Here is a 15,711-nt window from a genome sequence, read left to right as displayed (position 1 = left end):
ACACACACACACACACACACACACACACACACACACACACACACACAGAGACAGAGCCGGCATTCAGTCTGTTTGAAGTTTAATTCTGATATACACGGAATAATTTATAAGTGTAATGGCCTCGAGAATGAATATTAATAAGAAATGTAGACTAAATATGCGCAACGTTCTAATTGAAAGTTGAAACAAGAACGAGTTTGCATAATGGTCAGAGCACACATTTTGTTACATCGCTCGGGTCAACATTGGCGTGGAGTTTATAAGGAGTTGGTGTTCCCCTCGATCTCACTCATTCACTCACTCCCTCCTTCACTTACTTATTCTTTCTGTTTCTCCTTTTTTTTTCTTTCTTAATTTCTCTCTCTCTCTCTCTCTCTCTCTCTCTCTCTCTCTCTCTCTCTCTCTCTCTCTCTCTCTCTCTCTCTCTCTCTCTCTCTCTCTCTCTCTCATTTACTCACTTCATCATTCATTCTCTTTCTCCTTCCTTTCCTTTTTTTATTTCCTTTTTTTCTTCCTCACTCTCTCGCTCTCTCTCACTCATTCACTCACAAAATCTTACTCTTTCTCTCCCTCCTTTTCTCAATTTCACTCACTCACTCACTCACTCAATCTCATCTTCTGTGTCTCCTATTTCTCCCTCTCTCCCTTAAAGCTCACACTCACACACTCACACTTACCCCTCCCCCCACCCCCCACCCCACACCCCACACACACACACACTTCCCCCCCCCACACACCGTTACACATATGACCATCCATGACTAACTCCTTCATTTAGAGACCAGCCTTGCAATGCTTTACGATGGATAAGGAGAGGGAGGAGGAGCAGGAGCAGGATGTGAGAGGAGAAGCAGCATCAGATAAGCAGGAGATAGACGTAATAGGTAGTGTGTAGGAGGGGGGGGGAGGGGAAGGGGAGGGGTAAGGGGGAGGTCTGAGCAGGATGTAGAGACAGAAGAAATCAAATCATGCAAGCAGAAGGAGAATGAGGAGAAGAGAGAGAGAGAGAGAGAGAGAGAGAGAGAGAGAGAGAGAGGATAAAAACACGTAAACAGAAGAGAAAAAGATAATAAAGAAGAAGAGAACAAGAATAAAGAAAGAAGAAACAAAAAAAAAAAATGTTACAGAGAAGAAGGAAAAAAAGGAAAGACAAGAACTAAAAATAAATAAAAAAGAGAGAAGGAAAAAATAATAGACAAGAGAATTACGCGAAAGATGAAGAATAAAAAAAAAGAAACAACTTCCAGGTATGTTTAATTAAGGTTTAAGCGGCAGGTAAATTAAGTGCAAGCGAGGAGGGTGTCAGGTAAATGAGGGAAAGAGAGAAAGTGAGAAAGAGAGAGAGAGATAGAGCAAGGAAACACAATTACAATCCTTTTTCCTCTCTCTCTCTCTCTCTCTCTCTCTCTCTCTCTCTCTCTCTCTCTCTCTCTCTCTCTCTCTCTCTCTCTCTCTCTCTCTCTCTCTCTCTCTCTCTCTCTCTCTCTCTCTCTCTCTCTCTCTCTCTCTCTCTCTCTCTCTCTCTCTCTCTCTCTCTCTCTCTCTCTCTCTCTCTCTCTCTCTCTCTCTCCTTTTCCATCTTCTTCCTTTCTTTCTCTTCTTTTCTCATTTTTCAGCTTTCACAATAATTTCCTTACTTTCCTTCCTTTCCCTATATTTTCCCTCTTACTTTTATTTCCCTATGTTTCCCTTTTCTTCCTTTTCATGATAGCTCCCAGTTTACTTTCCCCAACCTTCCTTTCCCTTCCCTCTCTCTCCCTGTCACCTGCCTCTTTACTAAGCCCCTTCATCCCTCTTCTTCAGCCTTTCCCTTTTACTAATCCCCTTTTTCACTAAGTATCCCTTCCCTTTCATCTTTCTCTCACACCTTTATCCACCCCTTTTCCTCCCTTTCTATTCCTCCCTTCCACCTTTCCCTCACATCTTCCTCACCTTAATTTCTCTTTCTTCCCTTCTACACATCCCCTCACTCCTTTTCTTCCCCTTCTATTCCTCCCTTTCACCTGTCCCTCACACCTTCCTCACCTTAATTCCCTTTCTTCCCTTCTACACTTTCCCTCACCCCTTCTGTACCTCCCTTTCACCATTCCCTCACACCTTACTTTCCCTTTCTTCCCTCCTACGCCTCCCTTCCTACCTGTCCGTCCCACCTGTCTCTCACGTGGCCTCACCTTGAGTACCTCCCGCCAGGTGAAGGGGACCCAGGTCTTAATGCGGTAGGTGTATTCGTACTGGGAGAAGTTGGTGGTGATCCGCGGGTCCTGGTGGCACGGGTAGTAGGACTGGTTCACCAACTCTGCGGGGAGAAGGTAGGTTTGGTTAGGTTAGGTTAGGCTAGGATAGATTGGGTTAGGTGTGGTGAGGTTGGTTTTGTTCACGTTTGGTTAGAAAAAGGGAGGTTGGGCGAAGTAAGGTTGGGTAAAGTAAGGTGAGGTAAGATAAGGTAAGGTAAGGTAGGGTTAGGTTTGGTTAGGCAAGGTTTGGTCAGGTTAAGTTAGGTAAGGTAAGGTTAGGTAAGGTAAGGTAAAGTTAGGTAAGGGAAGGGAAGCTAAGGTTAGTAGCACTTAGATAACTTAAGTTTAGGGTATCTTCAAAAATATGATAGCCAGCACCTTATGGTATAAATCAACAAAGAATGACCTCACTTTGTTGTATAGAAAATCTCATTAGTAAGGAGGCATATATGAATTTTCTGAGTCAAGACCTATAGTGACAGTTTTGGTTTTGATGGGTTATGTTAGGTTAAGTTTAGGGTATCTTCAGACACATAACAGCCAGCACCTTATGGTATAAATCAACAAAGAATGACCTCACTTTGTTGTATAGAAAGTCTCATTAGTAAGGAAGCATATATGAATTTTCTGAGTCCAGACCTATAGTGACAGTTTTGGTTTTGATAGGTTATGTTAGGTTAAGTTTAGGGTATCTTCAAACATATGATAGCCAGCACCTTATGGTATAAATCAACAAAGAATGACCTCACTTTGTTGTATAGAAAGCCTCATTAGCAAGAAAGCATGTTTGCATTTTCCGAGTCAAGACCTATAGAACTGTTTTGGTTTTGATAGGTTATGTTAGGTTAAGTTTAGGGTATCTTCAAACACATGATAGCCAGCACCGTATGGTATGAATCAACAAAGAATGACCTCACTTTGTTGTATAGAAAGTCTCATTAGCAAGGTAGCATGTATGAATTTTCTGAGTCAAGGCCTAGAGTGACTGTTTTGGTTTTGAGAGGTTATGTTAGGTTAAGTTTAGGGTATCTTCAAACATATGATAGCCAGCACCTTATGGTATAAATCAACAAAGAATGACCTCACTTTGTTGTATAGAAAGTCTCATTAGTAAGGAAGCATATATGAATTTTCTGAGTCAAGACCTATAGTGACAGTTTTGGTTTTGATAGGTTATGTTAGGTTAAGTTTAGGGTATCTTCAAACACATGATAGCCAGCACCTTATGGTATGAATCAACAAAGAATGACCTCACTTTGTAGCCTAGAAAGTCTCATTAGCAAGGAAGCATGTATGAATTTTCTGAGTCAAGGCCTAGAATGATTGTTTTGGTTTTGATAGGTTATGTTAGGTTAAGTTTAGCGTATCTTCAAACACATGATAGCCAGTACTTTATGGTATAAATCAACAAAGAATGACCTCACTTTGTTGTATAGAAAGCCTCATTAGCAAGAAAGCATGTTTGCATTTTCCGAGTCAGGGCCTATAGAACTGTTTTGGTTTTGATAGGTTATGTTAGGTTAAGTTTAGGGTATCTTCAAAGACATGATAGCCAGCACCTTATGGTATAAATCAACAAAGAATGACCTCACTTTGTTGTATAGAAAGTCTCATTAGCAAGGAAGCATGTATGAATTTTCTGAGTCAAGGCCTAGAGTGACTGTTTTGGTTTTGAGAGGTTATGTTAGGTTAAGTTTAGGGTATCTTCAAACATATGATAGCCAGCACCTTATGGTATAAATCAACAAAGAATGACCTCACTTTGTTGTATAGAAAGTCTCATTAGTAAGGAAGCATATATGAATTTTCTGAGGCAAGACCTATAGTGACAGTTTTGGTTTTGATAGGTTATGTTAGGTTAAGTTTAGGGTATCTTCAAACACATGATAGCCAGCACCTTATGGTATAAATCAACAAAGAATGACCTCACTTTGTTGTATAGAAAGTCTCATTAGTAAGGAAGCATGTATGAATTTTCTGAGTCAAGGCCTAGAGTGATTGTTTTGGTTTTGAGAGGTTATGTTAGGTTAAGTTTAGGGTATCTTCAAACACATGATAGCCAGCACCTTATGGTATAAATCAACAAAGAATGACCTCACTTTGTTGTATAGAAAGTCTCATTAGTAAGGATGCATATATGAATTTTCTGAGTCAAGACCTATAGTGACAGTTTTGGTTTTGATAGGTTATGTTAGGTTAAGTTTAGGGTATCTTCAAACATATGATAGCCAGCCCCTAATGGTATAAATCAACAAAGAATCACCTCACTTTGTAGTATAGAAAGCTTCATTAGCAAGGAAGCATAAATGAATTTTCTGAGTCAAGGCCTAGAGTGATTTTTTTGGTTTTGATAGGTTATGTTAGGTTAAGTTTAGCGTATCTTCAAACACATGATAGCCAGCACCTTATGGTATAAATCAACAAAGAATGACCTCACTTTGTTGTATAGAAAGTCTCATTAGTAAGGAAGCATATATGAATTTTCTGAGTCAAGACCTATAGTGACAGTTTTGGTTTTGATAGGTTATGTTAGGTTAAGTTTAGGGTATCTTCAAACACATGACAGCCAGCACCTTATGGTATAAATCAACAAAGAATGACCTCACTTAGTTGTATAGAAAGTCTCATTAGTAAGGAAGCATGTATGAATTTTCTGAGTCAAGGCCTAGAGTGACAGTTTTGGTTTTGAGAGGTTATGTTAGGTTAAGTTTAGGGTATCTTCAAACACATGACAGCCAGCACCTTATGGTATAAATCAACAAAGAATGACCTCACTTTGTTGTATAGAAAGTCTCATTAGTAAGGAAGCATATATGAATTTTTTGAGTCAAGGCCCAGAGTGACTGTTTTGGTTTTGATAGGTTATGTTAGGTAAAGGATGATGAACAGTAACAGGAAAACGAGGAGGAGGAAGAGGAGGAGGAGGATCATTAGAAAGAAATATTTGTTAACGTAGATGGAATACCTGAGAGAGAGGTTTATCAACATTGAGGAGGAGGAGGAGTAGGAGAAGGAGGAGGGAATGAGGAAGAAGGTATTTTTACTTATAATGATACAAACAATTAGGGATACACACACACACACACACACACACACACACACGTCTCTCTCTCTCTCTCTCTCTCTCTCTCTCTCTCTCTCTCTCTCTCTCTCTCTCTCTCTCTCTCTCTCTCTCTCTCTCTCTCTCTCTCTCTAACTATCTATCTATCTATCTCTCAATACCATTCCTGGCCCTAATCTTCTACTTCCTAAAGACGTCAATTATCAAGGCTTGTGTAGGCTTGGCGGAGGCTCTCTAAAAGGCTTAAGACCAATTACCTCACCCTCGTTAAATGCCCAACCCACGGGCTGGAAATAGGCAAGACGTAGGATATTTATGTCTACCCTCAAAAGGAGAAAATGATGAGAGTTCAGACGAGGAAGGTGGAAAAATACGCTTGCAACATCTGACTTTACTTGTTTATATTTTCCTGAAGGCTTTTGGAAAATTTGTTTTGGTTTGTCTTGCACGAGGAAGGAACAGGAGGGAAGAGAAACAGGAGGAGGAGGAGGAGGAGGAGAAATAGAGGATGGAAGAGAAATATAAGGAGGAAGAGGAGAAGGAGGAAGAGATCATACAAGGAGAAACATAATAATAATAATAAGAAGAAGAAGAAGAAAAAAAAAAGAAGAACGAAGGAAATAAAAACGAATACAAAAAAAGGAAAAAATAAAAGAAAAAGAAAATAGAAGAAAAAATAAAGAAAAAAAGAAAAAGAATGAAAAAAAACGAAAAAATGACCAGAAAAAACATGAATAATTTAAGTTACAAAAAAAGGAAGGAAGGAAGGAAGGAAGAACAGGAAACTAAGAAGGAAAGAAGGAAGGAAGGAAGGAGAGAAAGAAAGAAGGAAAAAACATGCAAGTTAATAGGTGTGTGCGTGTGTGTGCGTGTGTGTGTGTGTGTGTGTGTGTGTGCGTAACACCTGTACTCACAATACCTAAAGTGCCCTGGTCGATTTTAAACATACGAGGAAGGGTTTAGCATAAATGTACGTGCGCCAGCCTGCTAATCCCTGGGCCCACGTTCGAGTCCCCCTGATGTTAGAAGGGAGAAGGAGGAGGAGGAAGAGGAGGAGGAGGAGGAGGAGGAGGAGGAGGACGAGGAGGAGGAGACAATCTGTAGCCTGACACACTCTCCCTTCATACCCTCATCTGCATAATATCTTCCTCCTCCTCCTCCTCTTCCTCCTCCTCCCCGACCGACCAACCTCCTGCTGCTGCTTGAGTTATTGCTTCTCCTCCTCCTCCTCTTCCTCCTCCTCCTTCTCCTCCTATTCCTCGGGGCAAGTAAATAGAGTTCCGGCATCTACGCCTCCTCCTCCTCCTCCTCCTTTTTTTTCTCCTCCTCCTCCTTCTCTTCCTCCTCTTCCCAACTCTTAATTATTCCTCCCTTTCTTTCCTCTCCTTCTCCTTCTCCTCCTCCTCTTCCTCCTCTTCATTATTCCTCATTTTAATTATTCCCTCTTCTTTCATCTCCTCCTCCTTCTCATTATTCTTTTTTTTTTTTTTAATCTTCTTCATCTCCCTCTCATACCTTTCCTTATTACTCTTCATTATTCTTTTTGCTTTCTCCTCCTCCTCCTCCTCCTCTGGGAAGCAGGAAAGGAGGGGAGGAGAAAAAGGAACGAGGGAAGGAGTTGATAAATTAGTTGTTATTTAGGACGAGGAAGACTTGACAAAGGAACGAAGGCCAGGGAAGGAAAATGAGGAAGATGAGGAAAAGTTAGAAGCTGAGAGGCGGGTGCAATTTCTTTTTTTGGGGGTTAATTAATTATAAAAGAAATTGACAGGTAAGAAAGAAAGGAAGGAAGGAAGGAAGAGAGAAGGAGGAAATTATAAGGAAAGAAGGATGTTGAAAAGAATGAAAATGACACGTAGGAAGGAAGGAAGGATGGAAGGAAGGAAGGAAGGAAAGAAAGGAAAGAAGGAAGGAAGGAAGGAGAGATAATAGAGTGTGTAGGGAAAGAAGGATGATAAAGAAGGAAGGAAAGTAGAAAAAAGAAGGAAGTTACGAATGAAGAATGACGGAAAGGAAGGAAGGAAGGAAAGGAAAGAAGGAAGGAAGGAAGGAAAAGAAGATAGAGTGTGTAAGGAAAGAAGGATGATAAAGAAGGAAGGAAAGTAGAAAAAGAAGGAAGTTACGAATGAAGAATGACGGAAAGGAAGGAAGGAAGGAAAGGAAAGAAGGAAGGAAGGAAGGAAAATAAGGTAGAGTGTGTAAGGAAAGAAGGATGATAAAGAAGGAAGGAAAGTAGAAAAAAGAAGGAAGTTACGGATGAAGAATGACGGAAAGGAAGAAAGGAAGGAAAACACGAAGATAGGAAAGCAAAAAAAGAAAATGAAAGAATGAAAAAAAGAAAGAATAGACTAGAAAATGATATAGATAAATTTGGAAGAAAAAAAGAGGAAGATGGAAATAAAAAGAAAACTGTGGAAAAAAAAGATAAAAAAGAAAACAGCCGCTAGAAGGAGAAAGAAAAAGAAAACAAGACGAAACAAGACAAACAAGGAAAGAAATGAAAAGATGATTCCTTCCCTCCCTTACATAACTCCTTCCTTCCTTCCCCTCTCTTCGACACCTCCATATTCATTTCTACCTCCTCCTCCTCTTCACCTTCCCTTTCCCTCTCCTCCATTACTTTCATATTCAACTACTACTACTACTACTACTACTACTACTACTATTACCACTACTTCTACTAATACTTTTTGTTCTTCCTTTTCCGATGGTGTGGTGAAATTTCTTAAAAGGATTTTATAATATGATAGACCCATCTCGCGCCTCCGGGCTTAATGAAGAGGAGGAGGAGGAGGAGGAGGAGGAGGAGGAGGAGGAGCAGGAGGACCAAGATAGAGATGATGATGAAGATGTGAAGTTGTTGAAAAGGATGAGGCGATGAAAAGGAGGAGGAGGAGGAGAAGAAGGAGGAGGAGCTGGAGGAGGAGGAGGAGGAGGGTCACGTTGATAGAGAAGCAGAAGCAGAAAGAGGAGGAGTAGGTTAAGATGCGTAACTACAGCCTTAAGTAGAAGAGGAGGAGGAGGAGGAGGAGGAGGAGGAGTAAAGAAAACATTGGTAAAAGGTCAAGAGCTGGAGCAAGAATAGGAGGAATGTAGAAACGCACGGAGGAGGGAAGAAGGAAGAGGAGGAGGAGGAGGAGGAGGAGGAGGAGAAGGAGGAGGAGGAGGAGGAGGAGGTTCATAATGGTGCCGTCTGCTTCAGCGGTCTCGTCTGTTTCGAGGATATGAGTTGAGGGAATTGGGAGCCTTCACAAGTAACAGAAAATAAAAATAGAATAAAATAAAATAAAAATGATAATAAAAATAAGAAATAAAAGAAGTAAAAAAAAGCACCTACCGTCCTACCTATTCCTGAAACACACAGATGAAAGAAATACTAATACTTTTACTAATACTAATACTAATACGAATGCTAATACCAATACTAATACCAATAGTAATGCTAATACGAATACTAATACCAATACTAATACCAATACTAATACCAATACTAATACTAATACTAATACTAATACTAATACTAATACTAATACTAATACTAATACTAATACTAATACCAATACTAATACTAATACTAATACCAATACTAATACCAATACTAATACTAATACTAATACTAATACTAATACTAATACCAATACTAATACCAATACTAATACTAATACTAATACTAATACCAATACTAATACTAATACTAATACCAATACTAATACCAATACTAATACCGATACCAATACCTATACTAATACTAATACTAATACTAATACCAATACCAATATTAATACTAATACTAACACTAATACCAATACTAATACCAATACAAATACGAATACTAATACTAATAATAAAAACAAAAGCAAGAAAAAAAGAAAATAGAGGACGTAGAAGAAAAAAGAACGAAGACAAACATCCACGAAACAAAAGAATAACAAGAAAATAATGGAGATAGAGAAGGAGGAGGACGAGGAGGAGGAGAAAATTAAAAGAGAAGAGAGAAAAAGAAAATGGAGAAGGAAAATGAAACTACCTTTAACAAAACACACACACACACACACACACACACGAACACACTTACCCTCCATCGGGGAGTAAGCGAGACTCGGAAGGGAGGTGGTAGCCATCATGGTGGAGTTAAGAGGTGGTGGTGGTGGTGATGGTGGTGGTGGTGGTGGTCGTTCTTCAAGGTCACGGTGAGAGCCATAACTAAGACCTGTACCCACCTCTTCCACCTCTTCCACCTCTTCCTCCTCCTCCTCCTCCTCCTCGCACCTTCCTCTTGATTCCTACGTGTTCCTCTTGCAGTCTCCTCTTATTTTCCTCTTCTGTGGTTTAAGGAGGAGGTACACACGCACGCACGCACATACGGCTTACATCATGCCTGTGTTTGTGCGTGCGCGTGTGTGTGTGTGTGTGTGTGTGTGTGTGTGTGTTTGTAATCTTCGGTGTTTGTTTGTTCAACGTATACAGTTAAGTGGTATTCGATCCCTCTGTTTGTCTTTAATAGGATCAAACACGATTATAAAGTCAGTCTACATATCTTTAATTATGAGTTTTTTTATTTCTTTTTTTTCTATTTTCCACCTTTGATTCTGTTTATTTTACTTGTTCACTCTATGTTATACTTTTCTTATTTTTTATGTTTTTCTCTTCCTTATTTTTTTTTCTATTTTCTGTTTTTCTCTTTATTTTCTTTTATTTTTTTCTTTTTTTCTCTTTTTCTCTTTTTTATTTTATTTTTTCAGCAACTTTTAAAATTCTCACTTATCGATATCGCATTTTATTGCTATTTTTACTTGCTCCTTTACCTCAATTTATTTTCTCTCTCTCGCTTTTTTTACTTCAATTTTCCACGTTTTCCAATTTTTCACTTTTATGAGTATCTATATAGCACTTATTAACACCATATTTTACTCCTTCATTCTGTCTTTTTCTTATTTTTCAACCACTTTTATGAGTATTTTTATATCACTTATTAATCTCGTATTGGTTTACTATTCACATTTGTTTCTTTTCCTTAAGTTTTCTCTTCTGTTTAGTTTATATGTCTTTGTTTTCCGTCAAATTTCAGGGATAGCTTCACACACTCTCTATATATTCCTTTAGTTTACGTTCTTACACTTGTTATTTTACCTTCAAAGTCTTTTATCTTAGTTTCCTTATACATATTTCAAGCGTCTATATTTCAGAACGAGTCCTGTAATAATGGATTCAGAGCACACATATATAACACATTCCTCTCGCGGTTGTATACTCTTAAAATCAGGTCATACAAGCAACAGATTACCTACACACACGACTTTCAACAATATTCAGCTAATCTCTCACTCCCCTTTGATCCTAGAAATGAACACGTAACACATTTCATTTATCTTGTGTTGCCTCTGTGTTGTATTTCTCCTGAGTTGTTGTTTCCTCTTGCATCAGGGGAAACACATACGCACGCACAGACCTTCTCCTCTTTCCTCTTTCCTTTTGTAAGCCTTCACTGATCCTAGAAACACACACAACTCATTTATCTTGTGCCTCTTGTGTTCCTCTTGTTCTGTAGTTTCCTCTTGCATCAGGGAAACCACGCACGCACGCACAGACCTTCTCCTCTTTCCTCTTTCCTCTTGCAAGCTTTTTCTTATCCTAGAAACACACACAACTCATCTATCTTGTGTTGTTTTCTGTGCCTCTTGTGTTCCTCTTGTTCTGCAGTTTCCTCTTAACCTCAGGGGAACCACTCATGCACACTCCCTCTTTCCTCTTGCAAGCCTTCACTGACCCTAGAAACACACACAACTCATCTATCTTGTGTTGTTTTCTGTGCCTCTTGTGTTCCTCTTGTTCTGTAATTTCCTCTTGCCTCAGGGGAACCACGCAAGCACAATCCCTCTTTCCTCTTGCAAGCTTTCACTGACCCTTAAGTGGATGAGCGTAAGCAAAATTGACGTTAATAATCCCAGAGCGCGCTGCAAGAGTGTGTTTCCTCTTTCGAAATTCTCAGTAAGACACTTCACATAACTCTTTTTATTGCGACACTGGATTCTCTTGTCTGTGTGGGATTGAGTGCACTTACACCCTCTCCCTCCTCCCCAACCACCTTACTACAAACACACACACACACACACACACACACACACACACACACACATATTCATCGTAAAAGCTTGATTAAATATGCCTCACTTTAGTTTCCCAATGTCACACACACAGTTTTGAATCGTCCTAGATCTACTCTCTCTCTCTCTCTCTCTCTCTCTCTCTCTCTCTCTCTCTCTCTCTCTCTCTCTACGCACACTCTCACATTTCTTTCTTTTTCTTTACTTTTCTTTTTCTTTATATAATGTTTCAAAAGGCTGGCTTCCTGCTGCAACTACGTAATCTTTGCTCTCTCTCTCTCTCTCTCTCTCTCTCTCTCTCTCTCTCTCTCTCTGGCGTCAAAACATTAATGTTGGTATAAGACACTTTTGCATCTCATATCAGCTATTTCTAAAAGTCAAAGAGTGGGTCAGTCGGGTCGTAATGAGTGTTTCTTCAGGTTTATGGTACAGAAGAAGGATCAGACTATCACCAGGGTCATAAAACTACTCCTGGAAATGCCCACAACTCCTACGAAAGCCTTGTCAAATGTATGTTTCTTTAGGTTCATGGTACAGAAGAAGGGTCAGACTACCACCAGGGTCATAAAACTACTCCTGGAAATGCCCACAACTCCTACGAAAGCCTTGTCAAATGTATGTTTCTTTAGGTTCATGGTACAGAAGAAGGGTCAAACTACCACCAGAGTCTTAAAACTACTCCTGGAAATGACCACAACTCCAACGAAAGCCTTGTCAAATATGTGTTCTTGGGCGGCGAAATGTCTTATAATGGGACCCAAATACAACACAAAGGAACGCTTCGCTAATACAGCAATACTCGTTGTTACACTTCCAGGAATTTTGTGTGTGCAGCAAAGGACGCGGCGGCAGCAGCTCAAAGGGAAACAAGAATAAAAAGAAGACATACAAAAATTCCTATGAAAAATAAAAGTCGTTAAAATAATATAGAAATGCACACTTCCGGGAATTTTTGTTTGCAGTAAAGGACGCGGCAGATCAAGGATGTTAAAAGATAAGTAATAAAAGATACATGCAATAATAAAAGTCTTGCACTACTACAAAGAGATACAACAAAGATACGAAAAAGATACGAAAAAGATACGAAAAAAAGATAAAAAAGACAAAAAAACAAACAAATATTTAAAAAAAACAAGAAAAAGACCAAAAAAGACACATAAGATTAAACAAAAGGAAAAAAAGATACAAATAAGATAAAAAACGATACAAAAAATGCAAAAAAGATTAAAAGATACAAGCAAGACACAAGAAAAACAATAAAAGATAAAAACAAAACAAAACAAGATACAAAAACAAAACAAAAACAGATACAAAAAAGACAAAACAACAACAACAAAAAAAAAGACCACTAAAAAAAAACAAAAAACAAGACAGCCGCCAAACATTTCCTCGCATTTATTACACCCAAAGTTTCTTCTACATCATGAACGAGAACATTTATTTTTATTTTCATCTTTATGCGCATTCCCGAAGTATGGCCCGCGGCGCACCCGGTTCTGGTTACCTGGAACTCAATTACTACCTGGTCAAGCGAGAGGAGAAGGGGTGGGGGCAGGGAGGGGGGGAGGGGGGGGGTCGGTAGGGGGTAAGATGTTGAGGTATGTTAGGGTAGCATGGCGAGGATGGGTGTGGCATGGGATTTTTTTTTTTCTCTTCTTCTTTTTCCAATTTTTGTGTTTTGGTAGATATTTCATCCGTGACTTTGTTGTTGTTGTTGTTGTTGTATGGAGTGGTTACAATATTCTTTTTACTTTTTCAAACTTTTAGTTAACTTGCAAATACATCCGTTCCCGTGGTCTTCTGTAGCAGTGTTTTTGTAGTAGTAGTAGTAGTAGTAGTAGTAGTAGTAGTAGTAGTAGTAGTAGTAGTAGTAGTTATTGTTGTTGTTAGTTTCCTTCGTCTGGCAATACTGCAGACCGCTACATCGTAAAACCTTCACACACACACACACACACACACACACACAGACCCGTTAAATTCACTCAATTATACCTGTAGAACGCATTTCCAAAGGTGAGCAAGGTGCGTATGATGACCTTAAACACATACTTCCTCAATATGACTTTCCTTCACACATGAAAGTCACTCAATTATACCTGTAGAACGTATTTCCAAAGGTGAGCAAAGGTGTGTATGGTAACTTTTCTTTCATTCTTTTTCATTCAGAGTTTTTTTCATCTTTTTCTATCACTTTTTTCTTCACACACATCAAAGTCAATCAATTATACCTGCAAGACGTTATTTCCAAAGGTGAGCAAAGGTGTGTACGATAACTTTTCTCTCATTCTTCCTCAATCAAAGCTTTTTTTCTGTAACTTTTTTTTCCTTCACTCAAGTCAAAGTCATTCAATTTACCTGCAGAACGTTACTTGTACAGGTGAGAAACTTGGCATTTACTTCCGTAGGTGTGTATGATAAAGTCTCATTCATTCTTCTTCAGTCACAGCATTTCTTTACGTTCATCACTTTTTCCTTCGCACCCTCGTTAAAATCATTAGCCTACCTGTCGATCTTATTTCCACAGGTGAGACACTCTAAATACACCTTTCAACCACGTACCAAAACACAGGTAAGGAAGACCAGTTGGAGATACAGGTAAACACTCTCTTTTTGAATCACACTTTTTCCTCACCTTTTCCTTCACTCACTCCACCTGCAGAACGTATTTCCACAGGTGAGACACTTTATAAACACCTTTCACCCACGTCTTAAACACATTCGAGAGTTAAGGGTTGGAGATACAGGTAAACACACTCTTCTTGAATCACACTTTTTCCTCACCTTTTCCTTCACTCACTCCACCTGCAGAACGTATTTCCACAGGTGAGACACTTTGCAAACACCTTTCAACCACGTCTTAAACACATTCGAGAGTTAAGGGTTGGAGATACAGGTAAACACACTCTTCTTGAATCACACTTTTTCCTCACCTTTTCCTTCACTCCACCTGCGGAACGTATTTCCACAGGTGAGACACTTTACAAACACCTTTCAACCACGTCTTAAACACATTCGAGAGTTAAGGGTTGGAGATACAGGTAAACACACTCTCCCTACATCACTTTTTCTTCCCTTTTCCCTCTCACACCCGTTAAAACCACTAATCTACCTTCACAACGGATCCAAAACACAGGTGAGCGAGGCCAATCAACCAGCCGGGAGTAAAGGGTTGGATGCAGGTTAGGTAGGTAGTGGATAGGCAGGTCGGCAGGCTACCAGTCACCCACCAGCACCCAGCCACGCCCGACAACCTGCTCTAACCGTCCTGGCGGCGGGCACGCTCCCCGCTTACTGACTGGGTGTAGATCTCTCTCCCTCTCACTCCCTCACCCACTCAGCCGCTGCCCCGTCTCATCCCTGTCCAGGAGTCTCGCTTTCGGGTCCCACAACAACTTCCAAAGGCCACAAAGAGAATGAGTCTAGTTTTCAAGAGTGTTTTTTTCATGTTCACGGTGCAGAAAACTTTAAGCTCTCACTAGACTCGTAACACTACCCATGGAAGTACCTGCAACCTCAGACGCTTTCGGCTCTTCAGTAACTATTTCCAAAGTCCAACATGAGGATTAATCGGGTTCTCAGAAGTGGGTTTTTTTTCACGTTGTTGGTTGGAGACACTCTGGAAAGGAAGAGAGAGCAGATGGTTAGTTAAACGGTCAAACAGATAATTATTAAAGAGACGGATAGTTATGTAATACGGTGAAAGTTAGATAGATAAGAGAGACAAAGCGGAGGACAGTAAACACCAATAAATCATAGTTAGACAGTATAATAGACAGATTAATAAACAGACAGACAAAGAGGTAACAGGGTGAAGAATAGATAGATAAGTAAATAAGCAGAAAGGGACAGTAATGAAACACAGACAGACAAACAGACAGACAGACAGACGGAGAGGTCAAACGGTGAGGCGCTTGAATATAACGTAACATAACACAATACATTTCCACGCTGAGTAAATACGACGCAGAATAACGGCGTGTTTACTATTACTATTACTACTACTACTACTACTGCTGCTGCTGCTACAAGGGAGGAGAGGGAGAGAAGGGAGGAAAGATGGAGGGAGAGGGAGAGGGGAGGGATAAATGGAGTCTGTCTGTCGTCGGCGTATTCAGTATATTAGAGGAGGAGGAGGAGGAGGAGGGAGAAAGGGAGAGAGGAGATTGGGGAGATGATGCAAGAGGATTAGGGAAGGGAGGAGGAGGAAGAGGAGGAGGAGGAGGAGAGGAGGGGAGATAAACGAGAGGGAAGAGGGGAGGATAGAGGCAATGAACACACACACACACACACACACACACACACACACACACAC

The 15,711-nt window shown here is 39.9% G+C and overlaps 1 protein-coding gene and 1 long non-coding RNA gene across 6 annotated transcripts in view; one reads left to right on the top strand and one right to left on the bottom strand.

Moving 5' to 3' along the window:
• The window catches only part of LOC126999514 (QRFP-like peptide receptor), a 51,706-nt gene extending 36,691 nt beyond the window's left edge, over nt 1-15,015 (bottom strand). Inside the window, exons 1-3 of one of the 5 annotated variants that reach the window (XM_050862166.1) lie at nt 14,509-15,015; nt 9,371-10,489; nt 2,172-2,296 (exon numbers count right to left, since the gene is read on the bottom strand). In XM_050862166.1, the coding sequence (XP_050718123.1) occupies nt 2,172-2,296; nt 9,371-9,419 (174 nt within the window). In that variant the 5' untranslated portion in view covers nt 9,420-10,489; nt 14,509-15,015. Of the gene's footprint in view, nt 1-2,171; nt 2,297-9,370; nt 10,490-13,391; nt 13,473-14,508 lie in introns of those variants that run through there. The other 4 variants (XM_050862167.1, XM_050862168.1, XM_050862169.1 and 1 more) reach the window with 4 other exon arrangements.
• On the top strand, nt 13,476-14,583 carry LOC126999515 (uncharacterized). Its single transcript, XR_007753395.1, has 3 exons — nt 13,476-13,994; nt 14,144-14,292; nt 14,438-14,583. It is a non-coding gene; the product is annotated as an uncharacterized LOC126999515 (long non-coding RNA).
• Nucleotides 15,016-15,711: the final 696 nt, after the last annotated feature.

This window comes from Eriocheir sinensis, chromosome 16, assembly GCF_024679095.1.
Source record: "Eriocheir sinensis breed Jianghai 21 chromosome 16, ASM2467909v1, whole genome shotgun sequence".
NCBI lineage: Eukaryota > Metazoa > Arthropoda > Malacostraca > Decapoda > Varunidae > Eriocheir > Eriocheir sinensis.
Note: the sequence above shows the minus strand (reverse complement) of the source record. Positions and strands in the feature narration are given on the sequence as shown.